General features: G+C 55.9%; 2 protein-coding genes across 2 annotated transcripts; one reads left to right on the top strand and one right to left on the bottom strand.

Annotated features, from left to right (window-relative positions):
- The first annotated feature begins 2,193 nt into the window (after positions 1-2,193).
- On the top strand, positions 2,194-12,795 carry ACRBP (acrosin binding protein). Its single transcript, XM_059493928.1, is given in 10 exon segments — positions 2,194-2,243; positions 2,245-2,588; positions 5,177-5,271; positions 5,385-5,487; positions 5,692-5,968; positions 11,288-11,420; positions 11,575-11,754; positions 11,852-12,019; positions 12,095-12,181; positions 12,670-12,795. Coding segments are annotated over 10 exon segments (1,563 nt in total).
- A 1,615-nt stretch (positions 12,796-14,410) lies between these two features.
- LOC132087570 (protein Wnt-4-like) lies at positions 14,411-17,056 on the bottom strand. Its single transcript, XM_059493927.1, is given in 7 exon segments — positions 14,411-14,848; positions 15,533-15,643; positions 15,645-15,657; positions 15,789-15,868; positions 15,871-15,954; positions 16,565-16,655; positions 16,992-17,056. Coding segments are annotated over 7 exon segments (882 nt in total).
- Between the last annotated feature and the right edge of the window lie 1,416 nt (positions 17,057-18,472).

Here is an 18,472-nt window from a genome sequence, read left to right as displayed (position 1 = left end):
TTTATAAATGGTCAGGCTTCAAGGCTCTCAGAAACGCTGCTTTCCAACAAGACACCTCAGAGCAAACCCCAGCTCGTCTCCTGCCAGGCCCCGCTGATCGCACACGCCTCTTTACCAGACTGCATAAAAGTGATGTGAGCTGTCACCCTGCTATCTCGAATGGTCACAGGGCAGGGCAGGCGGTGTGCCAGCCCCACAGGGCGGCTGTAAACTCTGCCCGCTCTGCCTGCAGCTCCTCCTCGGCCCCGCCGGAGCCGCTCCGCACAGCCGGGGTGGCAGGGGGGACAGGGTGACAGGGCTGGCAGGGGTGGCAGGGGTGACAGGGCTGGCAGGGGTGGCAGGGGCGGCAGGGGTGGCAGGGGTGACAGGGGTGGCAGGGTGGCAGGGGTGGCAGGGGTGACAGGGGTGGCAGGGGTGACAGGGGTGGCAGGGTGGCAGGGGTGGCAGGGGTGACAGGGGTGGCAGGGGTGACAGGGGTGGCAGGGTGGCAGGGGTGGCAGGGGTGGCAGGGGTGGCAGGGGTGGCAGGGGTGACAGGGCTGGCAGGGGTGACAGGGTGACAGGGCTGGCAGGGATGGCAGGGGTGACAGGGGTGGCAGGGGTGGCAGGCGGTGCCAGCCCGTCTTCTGCTGACGCCGGCACTTCCCGGAGCTGCCGTGCCCGGCGTTTTGCTGCCCGCTGCTCACCCGTGCGGCTGCGGCCGTGTCTCTCTCTCCCCGGGGAGCAGGAGGTGCCCCCGCTCCGCAACCCGCGGGGCCAGCCCAGGGATGCGGGGTCCGTGCCCTGCTCCGGGTGTCCCGGCATTCGGAAACGGGCAGGGGTGTGAGTCTGCCCCAGAGCCAGGCCTTGGGGCTCTGGTGGTGCCTAAACCCTTTTTGCCGGCAGCAATCTTCCTGCTTTTTCCTGGGAAGGCTTTACTGGGAACAGAGAGGGGCTCAGGGCCCCTGTGCCAGAAGCAGAGGGAAACCAGCTGAACTGCCCGGGAGTTCAGAAACTGGGAGAGATCAAGCCAGCTTCCCACCATACCCTGAACAAGCTGGCGCTGGGACACTCCTGGGAAGGCACGGGGTGCTTCCCAAAGCCCTGCAGATGGAACAGATGCTGCCTCCTTTCCCCCACATAAAACAATTTGGGGTTTAAGGTACCGCACAGGTACCATTTAGGGACCACTTTTGGGGTGCCCTCAGCCTCAAGTTAGCCTGGCCAGGCCCCAGACTCTGTTGCGGGTCGTTCCCAGCCGCCGCCGTGTCCCCAAACAGAGGGAGAAGCTCCCAGCTTGGCTCCCGCTCCTCCCTGTCCCCACGAGCCTGGCGTGTCCCTCCCTGCGAGTGGCCGCGTCCCCGAGCCCGGCTGCCGCCCGCAGCCCCTCCCCAGCCCCGGCGCTGCCCGGGTCCGGTGTCCGGTTCCGATTGCGGTGCCGCGGCCCGGGAATGGTTCCACCGTTGCCAAGGGCAGAACCCGAGCGCTCGGAGCCCCCGGCCCTGCCCTGCGCGGGGTGAGTGATCCCGCCTGGCCGCCGAGCAGCTCCATGATGCTGAAGCGTGTGGCACACACCAAGTGGCTCCTCTGGCTGCTGAGTAAGTGACCGCCCTTGCCGGGCCACCTCCGAGCCCCCGATCTGCTGCTGCCTCACAGGCCCGCCCCACCCGGGCCCCGGCCATGCCCGCCCCAGCTCTGCCCGCTCTGGAGGCTCTTCCAGGAACTGGGGTGGGGACAGAGCACAGTGCGGAGGCAGCAGGAGAGGGGGACCAGCCGGAGGCGAAGAGGGGAGGGAGGAGATGGAGGGATGTCCCCCTGCACAGGGATGTGCCCTTAGCGTGGTGCTACAGAGGGCAGGGGAGCCACCACCGCTGTGGGTGCCTCTGCAGGCGGGGGCTTTTCAGGGGAGAAATAAAAAAGCACATCAACAACCCCCCCCCCCCCAAAAAAAAAACCCAACACACAAACAACAACAACAAAAAACCAAAACAAAAAAACAAACAAAAAAAAAACGCAAACACACACACATACACATAAAAAGGAAACCAAAATAAAAACACTTCCCCACACAACCCTCCCCACCCCGTCCAAACCAAGCTCACAATAAAATCTGACTTTTAAAGTCTTTTAGGGTTTTTTTTCCTTCCTTTTTACTCTTCCCCCCCCCCTTTTCCCGGGGGGGCCCGGTTACCCCAGCACCCCGTAGGCAGGGCTGATGGAGGCAGACTTCAGGCCAGCATCTGCAGTGCTTGTCCCAGCACTCTGTGCCAGCGGGCAGGAGCCGGCCAACCTGCCAGCTGCTCCTTCACCTCCACCCCCTTGTCCCCACCGAGGACAGCCCATCCCATCCCATCCCATCCCATCCCAGCCCATCCCGGTGTGTTTGTCCCGCAGGCACGGCGCTGGCCCTGGCGGCGGGCGCGGCGGCGGCGCCGGTGCCGGCGGTGCCGGGCAGCCCGCTGTCGGACCGGGAGTACGAGAAGTTCTTCGCCAGGCTGCACCCGCCCTGGCAGGCCAACATGTTCTGCCTGCTGCGGCAGGCGTACGGCTGCCTGAGCCCCAGCATCCTGCGCCTGGACCGCGCCGAGAACCACGGAGAGATCCCCAAAGGTAAGGGCAGCGCCCACCCCGGAGCACACGGACGCAGCTGGAGCGGCCTGGATGCTCCTCTGCCCCAAAATGCCGCAAGGCACTGGGAATGGGATGGGCTGGTTTGGGCTCTGTGGCCCAAAGAGCAGCTTGGAACAGAACTGCTCCAGAACCAGAGCACAGCGGGGTTTGTGGCCACTCTGAGCATCCCTTTCAGTGCTGTACCACTTTCCTGGAGGAAAAACACCTTTTCCCAAAGGCCAGCCCTAACCTCCTAAGCAGGAATTTCATGGTTCCTCCCCCCTGCTCCATGTGTTGTCTGGCACCACCAAAAAGGGTTTGTCCTCCTGTAGGTTTCCTTCAAGCCCTTGTGGGCTGCTGTGAGTGCTCCTCTTCACCCAGCTGAGCAAGCACAGCTGTCCCAGCCTCTCTTCACAGGTCATGCAAAGCCAAGGGAGCCACAGGCACTTGGGTGGCCCTTCCTTTCTGCCCACCTCTGTTGGTGGGGTGGCAGGAGGAGAAAGTGGCCACAGTTTTCTCAAGCTCAGTGTAACTCCTCATCTCCTACCAGCTCCTCCCAGCTTCATCAGAGGGTTAATGCAGAATCTTGGCTCGTGGGCTCTCGTAGGTCTTTAAGAAAACTTGAGATGATAAGCTGCCTTTTTAAGTGTTTAACATTTCAGGAGCCAAGAAACATCCCAGTTCAGAAAGCACCATAGCAACAGCACCCTTCAGATCTCTGCAGTCATATTTTCCCTGCACCCCTGCATCAGAGAATTTAAGTGGTATAATTATATCTGTGCAGCTGAAAAACTTGGGACTACTTCTGTTGTATTTTTCTTCAGAGGAAAAAAAAATAGGAGCAATTTTCTCATAAAAAAATATGTCTTTATATTTAGATGTGAACGTCAATGAGCTGAATGATCAGCCAACTGTGCTTATTTGGACTGCAGCTTGAGGGCAACTATTTCTTGCTGGTTTCTGCAGCTGTGTTGGGGGAACGAGTCCCACCCCACATCACCAGACCCAGGGATGGGCCCTGTGCTCCTCACTCACTTTTGGGCACCTGCAATCCACTGTGCCCTGGTGCTTTGTGCACCCAGGCTCTGTCCCTGGTTCCTCTCCTCTTGGTGCCCAATTCCCCAGCACTGCTCTTTGTCATGTCCAGCCACACTCCCACTGCTGCTGCCTTCAGCAGAGACTCAGTTCTCCAGAACAGAAGCATCTGAAAATGCCAGAAGATGGGACAGTTCTGCAGGTTGCCCTCTTTACCTTCTCTTCTCCCATCCCTCAGCCTCACACACCTATCCAGCAGAATTTATTACCCTTTGTGTTACCTTTTTTCCCAGTTTGGAGAGTATTTTGGCACGCTTCAGCCAGGCTGAGAGGTGGAACAGATGTGGCAGAGTGTATATTCTCTCATGTTTAGCCTCTGTTGTCCTCACAGGGCTGTGGCAGTGCTGCCTACACCCAGATATCCATGAGCATTGGCTGTGCCCGTTCAGGTGCGCTGCTGAGGGAGGCAGTCACCTTGTGCTTTAAACAAGCTGGAGTGCTCCCTGCAATACCCTGTGCTTTGAACAAGGCATGGGGTGGGGTTCTGGAGTTTTCCCTACAAGATGGGTGTTTTTCTGGGCTGGGATCCTGGTGTGTGTCTGAAATTCTGCTTTTGATGGTGCAGCTGTGTGCTGAGCACAAGAAGGGAGCACAGGGTGAAGGATGGTGCACAAGCAGTACCAGGGGAGCAATTTCACTGCTAATGCCCTTCCTCTCAGCAGCACTCCTCTGCTCTCACAGGGCTGGCTGTGCCAGACAGGCCATGCACTCCTAGAGCAGAGGGAGCACAAAACCACCCAATTCTTCAGGGTTTCCTGCTCTCCTGCACACCCTTGGCTTTCCTGCAATGGCTGCAAGAGCTGCAGCTCTGGGGTCAGTGTGCTGGCAGTGCTGGTCAAGACTGCAGTTTATGTGTGTACAGGCACAGGCATCCTGGCCCTGTGGACCCTCCTCCATCCCCTACAAGGCTGGAATCAATGTCAAATTATATTGCCCTGAGGAATTTGTCTCCTCTGGAGCCATCTGCCTGGAGGAGCTGTTGCAGCCCCATCCCTGACCCAACAAGACCAGGCTGGATGGGTCTTTGAGCAACCTGGTCCTGTGGAAGGGGTCCCTTGCCCATGGCAGGGAACTTGGAACTTGATGGTCTATAAGGACCCTTCCAAACCAAACCATTGTCTGATTCTCTGGTGCTCCCAGGCCCGATCTGGTCATCTTTTTAACCTATTATATCACCACTTGCCTTTTTTCTCTTTTTCAAACCCAGCAAGGACTAACGACAGAAGCATCAGATGCTGGAAACAGGAAGTTTGTGTCTCTGTCATAGGGAAGATACCTGTGTGAAAAAGGGCAGAAGGACAAAGGGAACCCTCAGGGGGCTAGAGGGAGAAGGGATGTGGTGCCTGGAATGGGAGCTCCAACAGCCCAGGGCTGTGATCTCCACCTCAGGGCACACAGCTTGGACTTTCCCTGCACCCACCAGCTGCCATATGAGAGGGTCCCCATCTCCTGCTGCACCCAGGCCTGCCTCCATCCCACATCTCTGTCTCTAGGGCCAGTCTGCTCTCAGTTTCCAGAGGTGGCGGAGTTCCAGACCTTCTGCCAGTTCGCCCAGTACCGCTGCCTCAAACAGCAGTTCTTCATCAAGGTGAGGAGCGGGCTGTGGCACGGCTGGGGGGAGCATCTCCTGGCAAACGGGAGGGTGAGGAGGAAGGGAGGATAACCGGTGAGAGTCGTGTTTCCCCTCTCCCCTGCACGCAGCGAGTCTCATGTGCGAGCGAGTCCCTCGCCAGCCCCTCCCCGGTTGAGCCCTCCAGCCCGGTGCAGCCCTCGCTGGAGAGCAGAGCCTCCCCTGTCACACCAGGTACGGCTGCCGAGCTGTGCGGGGCTGCCCCGCTGCCCTGCTGGGCTCCTGCGGCTGCTCGGCACCCCTGCAGCTTTCTGTCCCTCCTCCAAAGCCGCCCCGGGCCGCTCCATCCCTCTGTGTCCCCGCTCAGGAGCAGGCTCTCCGGGCCCCTGCTGCAGGACAGCACGGCACACCCTCTCAAGTTCTCTCCTACCCTGTTAGCTCAGGAACCGTGGCCCATGAAGCCCCCCACAGCCACGCCAGAGGTGCCCACGCCCTGGCAGAGGAACAGGACCGTGCACACACCAAACCTCTGGGCTGCCACCTCACCCTCCAGGACGGAATCCCCCGACGAACAAAACCTGAGAAAAAGCATCTGGCAGCTGATCCATTCGGCCCTCTCCTTGGATGCCTCCTTGGACAACAAGGCCTCCTCTTGGAACTCCACCAGCTCAGGCCCAGGATACTCATCAGAGCAGGGTACTCCCCCCCGAGGCAGGTGAGGGGCACTCTGTCCTTTCTGGGTACCTCACACCACCCGTGCAGGGCTGTGCTCCTGCACACCAGGCAGCAGCCCCAGGGCATCCATGTCCCTGCTCAGAGCAGCTGGTGAGGGTGGGCAAATGTTCTGGAGCAAGCTGTCACATCCAGAGCAGGAATGTTCCTGGGGAGCCCCCAGGCACCCCTTGCTCCAGCACAAAGTGAGCAGGGAGAGGGTGATCCAGCACTGTTAGTGCCTGAAAATGGCACTGTCCTTGCATCCTGAGCAGAGTGAGTTTAGTCTGGGCCTGAGCTGCAGGCAGGGCTTTGTGCCATGCCTGTTTCCCCCCATTGTGGCCATCTGCACTGTGCAATCACCTCTACACTCATCCTCCCCCAAACACGTGTCCCAGGAGTCTGGGTGATGTGCAGAAACAGCATCCTTGCACACACAGGTCCTTGGGATGTGTCTCACTGTGCTCCTTGCCTCTCGGTGTGCAAGGCAAAGCAGATGTTTCTCAAAGCAGCCTGGCCTGAGAAGCCCTCCCAGGAGTGCTCTGTCCTCACCCAAGGGAGCTTCAGCAGCCCTGGGCCAGGAAACAGCCGGGAGCTGTGCCGGGCTCCTTCTCCTGGAGCACGTGCACCTCTGTGCACTCTGGATGCGTGCCCAGCTCTTCCTGGGGTGTTCCTGGTTCCCCATTCTGTGCACTCTGGATGTATGCCCAGCTCTTCCTGGGGTGCTCCTGGTTCCCCATTCTGTGCACTCTGGATGTGTGCCCAGCTCTTCCTGGGGTGTTCCTGGTTCCCCATTCTGTGCACTCTGGATGTATGCCCAGCTCTTCCTGGGGTGCTCCTGGTTCCCCATTCTGGTTTTGGAGGCAGCACCACGGCAGTTCAGCACAGGGCCCTGCCCCAGGCCAGCTTTTCACATGTGCAGCCCTTTCACACACCCTCCTCAGCTCCTCTGGCCTACAGATGTGTGAGGAGCTCATGGAGCACATTGAGCTCTTCTCAGCTGGTCTGCCAGGATCTGTTTGCCTCTGTCCTCAGGTACCTGGGGCTGGGGACAGAGAAAAGACCTGCAAAAGGATATTATGCTTTCACTCAAAGTCACTTTTTGATCCTTTGGTACCTTGTGGCTGAGGACCATTTGCTTTGAATGACATTCAAATATTATTTTGCTTACTAAGAGGAAAAAAAAAAAGGTGTCTAGATGTGGTTTTCATGGAGAAGTCATTTTGGTTTCGTGCTCTTGCAGGCCAGAGATGTTCCTGTAAGTGCACAGATTTCGTGCCTCATTGCACATCTGTGGTTTCTCTTGAGCAGGCTGCACACCACTGCCTCAGTGCAGCCAGAGATTCACTTCTGCATGTAAAGCTGAACTGCATCGTGTTGTTAAAGCCGTAACGGTCTCCTTGCAAGCCTCTAACACGTGTCATCCTCCCTCCTAATATCACAGGAGGCTTTCACAGCCTGGAAAAAGTTTTCCTGGTGTATGTGCTCTCAGGCAAAATGGTGTTTCATTGAGGATTTCATTCTCCCTGCATCTGAAACTGAGCCTTGCTGTGACTGAGCTCTGTTGGGATTACTGGGGGACTGCTGTGATGGCAGATGACACTCGCTGCTCTGCTGCAGAGCTTCTCAAAGCCACTAATGCTAACTGTGTGTCTGTGACTGGCAGCCGAGCCCATCAATCATGCTAAGCAAGGCTTAAAGCCCCACTGAAGGATAAAAAGGCGAGATAGACCCTGCCTGTCAGCTTTGCAGCTCGCAACATCCCGCCTCCTCTCACGGGGACTTCAAAGCATGACCTAAAAAAGGGGCAGAATGCCTGGAGGCACTTCCATTCCAGCAAGGGGAGCAGTGCTGGGTGGGCCTGGTCATTGTGCACAGGTGCCATTAAGCGTCTGGTTTTACACAAGGTGGGCAGGGCTGTGATGAGCACAGATCCCAGAGCTGCATGTCTTCCCAAGGGTCTTATGCCCAGCAGGACATCCATCCTTCTTATCCATCCCCTGTGGCTTGTGGCAGCTGCTCTGGCCGCTATTGCAGTTTCAGAGTGCCTGATGAGGCCAGCTGTGATCTTTAGAGGGGGACAGGGCAGGGGTAGTAACACAAGAAGAATCTGCAGCACTTTCCTGTGGTCTTTCTGGTAGCAGTGAATCATTCATTGCGCAGGAAGGGGAAATGAAAATTATGGCACCTATTTGTTATTTTTAGTCCTTATTGTGCTTTCTGCCTTATTTCCTAGTATTTCCTCTCCTCAGAATTACCTCTAAACCGTGATTCAGTCTTGCAACAAGCTAAAGAGAGCTCTGCAGCCCTTATCTTGTAAAGCCCATGCAACTCTCATTTTCTGCAGCAGCTTTCAGTGTCCCTTCGAAACAGGACCATGTTCCAGCTCTGGGCGCACTACCCAGTGATGGGATTCAGCATTTGGGTACATGGAAAGACATCAGCCTCCCTTCTCTGCTTTTTTGTTTGCAGGAAGAATTGCATTTGCCCTTTTTCCCAGAGCTTCCCGTGTTGTGTCATTTGTCAGCTACAACCCCTGCATCCCTTTCAGCACCACAGCTGTCCTGGATCCAGATCTTATTCTGTTGGTATTCACAGGTGGATGCTCACCTGTGGTTCGCATGAGCCCAGCTTCTCAACAAGGCTGCTCCGAGCCCTCTCAGAATCCCAGAACTGTTAGGGCTGGAGGTCATTCTGTCCAACCCCTTGCCAAGGAAGGGTGACCTGGAGCAGGTGACACAGGACACTGTCCAGGTGGGTTTTGATTGTCTTTAGAGGGAGACTCCATCACCTCCCTGGACAGCCTGTTCCAGTGTTCTGTCACCCTCAATATAAAGAAGTTCTTCCTGATGTTGAGGTGGAACTCTTTGTGTTTTAGTTTATGGCCACTTCTCATCCTGTGGCCAGGAACCACTGAAGAAAGTCTGACACCATCCTCTTGACACCCATCCTTGAGATACTTGTGTGCATTGGGAGATACACACACTCCTGGTGACTCCCCTCCTCCTCCTGCTGCTGTACTCCTCCAAACAGTCCTTGTGGTGCTTATCTACTTCAGCCCCAGAGGCTTTCATTTTAAGGCCAGACCCTTCATTAAAAATACCATCCCCAGGAAAAATAAAAAGAACAAAACCTCTCTTTGAATTATCATCACCCATAACCAGGCCTGGCATGCAGTCAAAGATCTTTTTTCTCTTTCTGAAGCTGTTAAGAGTGACTTTTTCATAACTGGTTTTAGTTTCCTGCAGCAAGCCCCCCAAATCAGAATTTACCAGGTGCTGGAAAGCTGCTGTTCTCTCCTTATCTCCTTTTCTGCTCGCCTCAGGTGCTCCCTGCACCTCAGCCAGCCAGTATCAGGCAGGCTCAGCAGCCGAAAGCTAATGGCCCAAATCCTTGTCATTACGCGGCGGGAGAGGCGGGTGCTGCTCACCAGCACTCCTCAGAGATACCACTGAAGCAGGCTCTGCGTGTCCTTCCACATCCTGAGATGCTCAAGTATGATAAGCTGCTACCTGAAGTTCTCTCTTTTGCCTTGGATCAACTACTGATCTCGGCCCACAGGTTCTTCTTAATCCTGCTTTGGGTTTTTTCCACGTTCCCTTTGGATCTTTGCCTCACAGTACCTGTTAGGCTTTTTCCAGGGCCGTGGTTAGGACAATAACATGCAGAGGTGCTAATCTGGGGAGGGATTTGCATTAGGAACTCACTTGAGATAGAGCCATCCCTTTCCCTGAAGCATGGTGAAACCTCTGTGCATCCACAAACAGCTCAGCAGCATGTCAGCGAGAGGAGAGAACCAGCAGCAGTGCTGTTATACTCACCCAGAGGTGGTAAATCAGCTCATAAATTTGCAACTGTGAGGCCAGAAAACCTCACAGCAGAGATGGAGAGCAGAGATAGAGGTGGAAAAGAATGTGACAGAGAGCACAGCAGAATTTCTTGGTAAACTTAGGCAGTGTGGCACAACTCAGTTTTCTGTGAAGCTCATCATTTTTAACATTCAGGTCTAGGAATTGCCCTGCTCAGCACAGGACATGAAGTCATGTCTGGTGAGCCCCAAAGAAAACAACAGTGCTATGTGGTTGAGCCACAGGCTCCTCTCCTAATAGAAGTTTGGGATATCTTTTTGAAGTCTCTGAGCTGTGGAGGAAGCACCCATCAGCTGGTCCCATGCTAAACACCCTTGGTGTCAGGAAGATGTAGTTTGCTTCTGGTTTGAATGGATCATGCTCCAGATTCCAGTCACCAAAAGTCATTTGGTTTGAATGGATCTTACCCCAAATTCCAGTCACTCTTCCACCTGCTGACAAGGAGAGCTTTCCAGCTGAAGCCCTCCTCGGTAGAAGGGCTGGCTGACTGAGTGGGAACCCACTGGTTTCTTTGCTTATCTGAGGGATGCTTTCCTACCTTCTACCTCTAGGTGAAACTTTTCCAGGCCTTAGGAAATCTCGTCTTCATGACCTTCCTTCACGTTCTCTACCTCTTCTTAATTTTTTTTAATGCTAATCTGCAGGTCTCCATGAAGTTTCAAATATTCTCAGGAAAACTTGTCCACACATGTTAGCCCGTGCATGCATTTTAAGAGCATTTTAATATAAGCAGTTGCTGCTCTTCTTTACTCTCTGTCAGATCAAAGTTTGTTTATTTATCACTGGCTTTGTCTCCAGACACAAGAGGCAAATATCTAATGAGCATGTTTACCTCTTCTGCATCATTGATGATGATTGAAACCAACCATCCCTGTCTGCTAACAGTTCTGTACCATGTTTACAAATTCCATTGTTCCTAAGAGATGCCAAATATTCTCATTGCTCTGATCCCATTGTCCTTATATTTTCTACTTTTAGCTACCCATGTCAGTTTGGATGAACAGTAAATTCATGGTTAACAAGTTTTTCCCCCTTTCTGTCAAATACTTGGGAGGGAGGCTTAATATGTGACATCCCCAGACCCAAGTGGGGCTGCCCAACGTTCAACACCCAGCAGACATCTAACAAACATCTCCTCACTGTGCACTCAGATGGATGAAATTATGCAGCAGCTGCTGCAGGGGCCCTGGGAAAGCTCTTTGAGCTGTGCCCCTCATCCAGTGCCTCTCACATGCCCCCAAATGCACAGCAACGCCCCTGCAGCCTCTGTGTCACACAGGCACGTGCAGACCCTGCAGAGAGCCCCATTCTTCTGTGCAGTTTAGCCAAGAGCCCAAGGTTTCTTTGGGAAGGGATTTTTTACTTTGTTTTGGGGTTGTTTTCAGTTTCTAACTAAAGATGCATCTCTTCAGCTTGTGGCAAGGAATGACTCCCTCCTTCCCTTTCTCTGTCAGCCTTCTAGCCCTGCGGAACGATGAGGCAGTGCTGGTCCTGTGCTACGCAGTGCTGGAGGGAAATTGCCTCTCATCAATGATCACCACGGCCTGGAAGGAGATGGAAAAAAGAGTCCTTGGGTTCGGAGACTCGGTAAAGACACCAGTGTCCACCTCTGGCTCCCACTGTGCACAGGCCACCTCCTGAGAGAAGCTGACCTGGCTGGCCAGGGCGGCAGGAACATGGGAATTCCTCAGCCTCCTCTGTGGTGAGGGTCTCAGTGTCCTTTTCCCCCCTGACTCCCCAGGTGTGTGATAACCTCGGGCGGCACCACACGGACCTGTGCCCCGACTGCGCCTTCTGCTCGCTGAAGAGGGAGCAGTGCCAGAACATCGAGAGCCTGAACCGCGTGCCCTGCGACTCGGGCGCCTTCTCCCCCTACATCAACCCCGAGATCTCTGCCCAGCACGGCTACATTCAGGCCCAGGTACCAAGCCAGCTCTGCCTCCTGCTGCTCTCTTCCTGGACTGCGAGCTGGGGAGGGGCAGAAAGAAGCATGGCTCACTTTATCCCACCCTTTGCAGTCCATGTCCTCACAGAGCCTGAGTGATGACAACATGAACTTTCTGAGAGGGATGAGGATGGAGTACTGGTGCAGCAGGATGGCCATCTATGGCTGTAACGACCCTGCTGTGACCCTCTGGCTGAAGGCAGAGTATGAAACCTTCCCAGACATGGATAGCTCAGGAAAGGTGGGTGACCATCAGTGGATGCTCCCATCCCTCCTTCTCCTCTTCTTTCTCTGACCTCCATTCCCTTGTCACCAGATCTGTGACTCGAGTGGGGTTCAGCACCCCAACTTCTGCATGTTCAAGAGCTACCAGTGCCTCCTGAACAGCATCTACAACGAGAGGGTGAGAAGCAGCTATGCTGCCTTTTGCACAATCTTCTCCTCCATGGCTGGCCCCTCCACAGTCTGCCCCAAGCCCCTGCTGGCCTCAGTGGCCCACTGCTTTTCCTTCTAGGAGGACACAATGGGGTGTGCTTGGGGGAGGTGGGGAGACAAACAGTGGCCCAGCACAACTGGGGTGTCATTGCTGGGTGGGATTTGCACGGGTGATGTGAGAGATGATATCCCTTCATATCTCTGAAGGGCAGGATCTCCTCCATCTGCTAAGCAGTAGCAAAACCCCAAATCACCAGAGCAGGACAGAGGACGGGCCTGTATCCTAGCAAACACACAGTGCAGCTGTCAGTTCAGCTGGTCCCCCCCCCCCCCCTTCCCCCTGGTGCCCTCATCATGCCAGCCTCCAGGTGCCATCCACCACGGAGGTGTCTTTCCCTGGGGAAGGAAGGGCAGTGGCAGCAGCCCTACAAACCCAGGCTCTCCTTGGTTCTCCAGGTGGTTCGTGTGAAGTGCAGCCGTAACATGACCTACCGGGTGCTGAGTGCCAGGGAGGGAGAAAAGGAGGTGCAGCTGTGGCAAGAGAGGTTCCAAAGCCTCACCAGGAAGCAACCACAAAAATGATTAAAGTTTGTAAAGACCTTCAACATAGTCAAGGCCTATGACCAAATACCACCATGCCCTCTAAACCATATCACAAAGTGCCCCAACCACTTGTTATTTGAACACTTCCAGGGCTGGTGATCCCACCACTTCCCTGGGGAGCCTGTTCCAATGCCTGACCACCCTTTCAATGAAGAAATTTTTTTCCTAATATCTGCCTGAACCTCCCCTGGTGCAGCTTGGAGCTATTTCCTCTTGTCCTATCACTGGTTTCCTGGGAGAAGAGACCAACTCCCACCTGGCTGCAGCCTCCTTTCAGGGAATTATAGAGGGTGATCTGGGCTCCCCTGAGCCTCATTTTCTCTAGGCTAAACAACCCCAGCTCTTTTTGCCATTCCACACCCTTCACAGGCTTTGTTGCCCTTCTCTGGACACACTCCAGAGCAGATTGTGCAAAAGACACCTCAGTGTCTTTCTGGCAGTGAAGAGCCCAGAACTGGACACAGCACTCCAAGCGTGGCCTCACCAGTGCAGAATACAAGAGGACAATCCCTGCCCTGGTCCTCCTGGCCACACTATGGCTGATCCAGGCCAGGTGCCATTGGCCTTTTTGGCCACCTGAGCACAGCTGGCTCATGTTCAGCTGCTGTCACCAGCACCCCCAGGTCCTTTTCCTCTGGGCAGCTTCCCAGCCACTCTGCCCCAGCCTGTGCTGCTGCCTGGGGTTGTTCTGACTGACAAGCAGAACCTGGAACTTGGCCTTATGGTACCTCACACTATTGGCCCCAGCCCATCAACCCAGCCTATACAGATCCTCTGCAGAGCCTTCCTGCCCCCCAGCACAGCAACACTCCCACCCTGGTGTCATCCAGGAACTTACCCTCGATCCCCTCATCCATACCACTGATAAAGGTTTTACACAGGGACTGGCCCCAGTATGGAGCCCTGGGGAACCCCACTGGTGACCAGTTGGATGTAAATCCACCCAGCACCACTCTCTGGGCCCGGCCACACAGCCAGTTTTTAGCCCAGCAAAGAATGGCCGTGGGCTGCCAGCTTCTCCAGAAGAATGCTGTGGGAAGTGGTGTCAAAGGCTTACTGAAGTCCAGGTAGAAGATAACATGCACAGCCTTTCCCTCATCCCTAGGCAGGTCACCTGGTCATAAAAGGAGATCAGCTTGGCCAAGCAGGACCTGCCTTTTATGAACCCATCCAGGCTAGGGCCGATTCCCTGGCTGTGCTGCGTGATTGCACTTAGGATAACCCGTTCCATAACATTCCCTGGCACTGAGATCAGACTGAATGAGGGGAGCCTCACTGTGGCAGCTGCTGGAACTCCTCCTGGAAACATTTCTGCAGCCAAAGGAAAAGGCATGTCCAGAGAGTGGGGGAGGGACCAGAGACAGGGACTCCCCAGATCCCAAACGCAGCATGTGAGCAAGAAGCTTTTGTGTGCACTTTGCTTTCCACTTCGGCTGGGTTTTTCCCCCAAGTTTCGTGGTTTATTTGGCCTGTGTCCTCCAACCCTCCACCCGGAAAAATAATTCAAACCACACCAGCCCACGGCGGCTGGCGGGAGGCTGCGGGGGGAGCTGATGGCAGCTGATGGCAGCCCTGGGCATCGACCCTGAGGGACTCACCGGGGCACCTCCCCGGGCCGCCGGCCCTGCCTGCACTTGACGGGGCAGCAGCAGCGGAATTGCAGCTGCAGCGCTCCCGCACCTCGGCCGGGCCGGCCCTGCTCGCAGCCGTCCCTGGCCGGCCATGTTCCCTCGCACTGTGGGCCCGAGGTGCTGAGGGTGCCGTGCTCCGGGTCCCGCTCGCACAAGTCCGGGCTGGCCCGCAGGTAGAGCAGGCCGTGAGCCGTGTAGGCCTTGAAGCGAGAGCTCCCGGGCACCACGAGCTGCGGGGAATCCACCCGTGTTGGGAAAGCCTCTGCTGCCCCCTCAGGCTTTTCCTTGAGGACGTTGCCCACGTGGCTGAAGGGAGGCAGGAGCTTCCAGCAGGCTCGCACCTGGCAAGAGCCCGACACGCCATGGCACTTGCACTCCACCTTCATGTGGAGGAGAGCCACATGAAGGGCACGGAGAGCCTGTGGAGCAGGAGGCAGCTGCCAGCCTGACCAGGGACACCGTTCCCAGCACCCCCAGTGTGCTGCTGTTCCCTCAACAATCTGCCCATGGGGCTGGAGATCAGGAGCGGGAAGGGGAAGGGAAAGGGCAAAAGTGTATTTTTAATCCAGGCCAATATGAACAGAAGGAGATGCACTCTGTGGGAAACAAGATGGTTTGGGTCTGTAAGATAAATCCCTGAGGCAGAGAGAGGGATGGGGAGCTGTTCTGGCCTGTGGGGCTGTGGGGAGGGGAACAGATCTGGCCAGAGGTGGAGGACATTCAAGGGACCAGATCTGACTGTGGCCCCTGCAGATGTCTGTCTTTATTGAAGAGATGCTGGAGGGGCAGGGAAGCCCTTCAGAACAGAACAGAACAGAGTAAATTATTTTCTGAATCATAGCTGGGGTCTGTGCAGAAAAGGAGACTGCACAGAATTGAGTAGGGAAGGCTGGGACACCCCTCCACACAGGCAGGAGCCAGCTCAGGGTAATCAGTGCAGTGCTTGGATAAGAAAGGCAGCAGGATGCAGACTCCTCTGGCTGCCCTGAAGTGCCTGTTGAGGTCTGGGGGCTGCACTGAGCTGTGCCGAGCCAGGGAGAAGCCCTTGCAGCCAGGCTGGCTCCCAGCCCTTGCTCCTGCCCTCACCTCCCCCCAGCCTCATTGTTGTGCAGGTCCATGAGCGCTCAGCTGGATGAGACACCACAGCTCCTCTCAGGGCTGCCCACAAAGGCCTGAGAGAAGGCAATCCCATACACACAGGTTATCAGAGCTGGAAAAACTGCAGAGGGAAGGTGGCCTTATGACAAGGAAAGAGAAGCCCTGAGAGGATCTCCCAAAGACCTGTGGAGAATGAAAGTGTCTCTTTTCTGGCCTGTCTCCCCCATGGACCTTCCCCTCTGCCACCCCCTTCTTCCTTCACCTTCAGGGCTGACTCCTCGGACCCTGGGGTCGCAGCCACAGCATCATGGGAGATTATGTGATCCCTGTGCAGCTCCCCCCGGCTACAGGCACGGCTCACAGCAAAAGCAGTGCCGGCAGCGCTGGATGTAAGGGGACTCCCGTGTGCCTGCGGTGGGACAAGCAATAGCACCAGTCTGCAGAGGGCAAAGGCACTGATGGGCAGAGTGTGGGAAAAGAGGCTGTCACTGCATGCAGGAAGGGTGCCTTCAGATGGAGACTGCTCGGGAGAAATATATGTCAGGAAGTTCACCCAGTGCGGCTGCTCCCAAGGCTGGGAGTCAGTAAGTGAGATGGCTCTGGGGCAGGGTGGGTGGCAGGGTCAGGGAGAAATTTACCAGTCTGCTGGTAAATTTACCAGAGCTGGTACCCAGGATGGTCCAATGGGTCCAAAAAGCAAATCTGGTCAAATGGGAAGACGTTTCTCCAGAATGCTAATGTGGAAGAAGGCACTGGCCACTCTGGGGATGGGTCCGGTGCAACACTAGCCCAGGAAGGGCCGATGTGTCGAGGGGACAGTGGGCAAACTGGAGGGACACCATGCCAAGCCTGCCCTCGCTGACCTTGGATGGTGGCCTTGCCAAAGACCTACAGCCCCTGCAGGGTGGAGCAGTTCCAGTGAAACTGGCGCTGGCACTCAAGGACAGCCAGATCCACGCCTCACTTCACCGCCTCCATGGCTTCACTGCCTCCATGGCTTCCACCTGCTGCTGGCATACGGAGACCTGCTCTTCCTCCAGTCCCGTCAGGCCACCACAGCCCCTGGAGTCCCAGAGGACTGCCTGCAGGGAAGTCTGCTGGGCCAGGGAGCTGTGGGGCAGGGCAGAGGTTCAGTTGCAGGTGGGCTAGAGCCAGGGCCTCACCTCTGCAGGACTAACCCTCTCTAGCCATATCTTAGAGCAGAAATGGGGCAGGAGAGGGGGCTGTAGCCATGTTGTCTGTGAATTGGGCATTCTTGCTGCGCATTCTGGTCTGCCCCTCTTCAGCCTTATCATCTCTCTCCCTCCATGGTCCCAGAGATGCCCCTTCTGCTTTTTGGTGGCCCAGATTCCTTTTTCCACCCTGTTCTCACCCTGTTTTCTTTGGAGACAGCAGCTCCCTAGGTGGCTTTCCAGCCCAGACAATCCAAGCACAAACCATACTTACAGCCAGGTCACGGCAGCAACGTGCTGCACGTGGATCAGCATCAGATACAGCCACACCAGCTCCATCCTGTCCCTGCCAAAACTTCACCACCTTCAACTCCAGCACTGCAGCTCCTGAATCCCCTCCTGTGGCTTTCCACAGCCTCTGCCCAGCAGTAGCTTTCACAGCAGCCCCAGCCCAGCACTGCAAAGCAGGGGTAGCCCCAGCCCTGGGCAGTGACCATGGGCTGTCCACGTGTGCCTGCCAGCATCTGAGACCCTGTAGCCTGCAGAACCCTGCTGGGTTGGCCCTGAGAGGTCATCCACACCTGTGCTACAGCTTGGGCAGCGTAGTGGGAGAGCTCTGAGCTGGGGCTCTGGGATGGGCATCCATCACAGGGAGCTCACATGGGTGGAGACAGCATCTGTGTCACACGTGTGGCCTGTGCCATCCTGTCAGGAGATAATGTGGTTGTCCTCCTCCACAGTCTAGTCACTTCTTCAGCAGGAGGCAGCCCAAGACCTGCTCAGCAGCAGACAGGGCCTTCTGCACAAGAAGAGCCAGAAGCACCAAGCAGCTGTTGCCAGACCCACCAGCTCGTCACTGCTTTGTCACCAAACCTTTTGGGGACACAGAGAGTTCCCCTGCAGTGACAGCTCCTGGGAGCAGAGAGGGGAAGACCTGCTGCCTTCCTCATCCACGTCCACTGTTCTTGAAGACACTCCCTCATCTGCCTCCTCCAGGCTGGAGGTTGTTCTTTTCTACCCTGCAGCCCACACAGCTACAGCAAACAGACACAGCCCAGCTGCTCCCTGCCTCTCTTAACTCTTTCCCTGGCAGGTCTCTCTTCACCTCCCTCATTTTCTTCCCCATGGACTGCCCTTTCCCAAGATCAGCCCTTGCCCTTCTCCTAGGAGGCACAGCAGGGTGGCTGCCCCCCTTCTCATTGGGTACCCCTTTCCTAAGAGCCCCTGGAAGCCCAGGAAAATGTGAGCTGTGTGACCAGGGAGCTGAAATGGCCCAGGACAAAAGACTGCCATTCCCCCAGCCAGCCTGGGAAGTGCCAGCTCTTCCCACTGCCATGGAAGGTAAAACTCCTCTGCAGCCACAGGTTTCTGCTTTTCCTGTCTGAATCATTCAGAAAGTGAAGCAGGGCAGTTCTGGCTGTGTTGTGCTTCTTCCATAAAGGGATTCACCCCTTTGCTCTGCTCTCCCATATTTTGCTGCACAAAGAAGTCTGAAGAGCACTGTGGGTTATCAGTCATCCTTTCAGACCTGAGCAGCCTCTCTCTTGTAGCATGCATTTCACCTCCTTCCTTGCCTTCCCAGCTCCCTGCATCCTTCCCCCTGCTGGGTCCTTGCTCCTGCTTTCTGGAGCCAGCACTGCGGGGTGGCAGGCATGTTGGGATTTGCAGCATTAGGGTGTAGCCTCCAACACACACCCCAGTAATCTGGTCTTACCTGCTGCTCGCTCAGACAGCGGTGAGGAAACGCCGGGGGTT

This window comes from Ammospiza nelsoni, chromosome 2 (assembly GCF_027579445.1).
Source record: "Ammospiza nelsoni isolate bAmmNel1 chromosome 2, bAmmNel1.pri, whole genome shotgun sequence".
In the NCBI taxonomy this organism is placed as follows: Eukaryota; Metazoa; Chordata; class Aves; order Passeriformes; family Passerellidae; genus Ammospiza; species Ammospiza nelsoni.
This window is presented reverse-complemented; position numbering and strand designations above follow the sequence as displayed.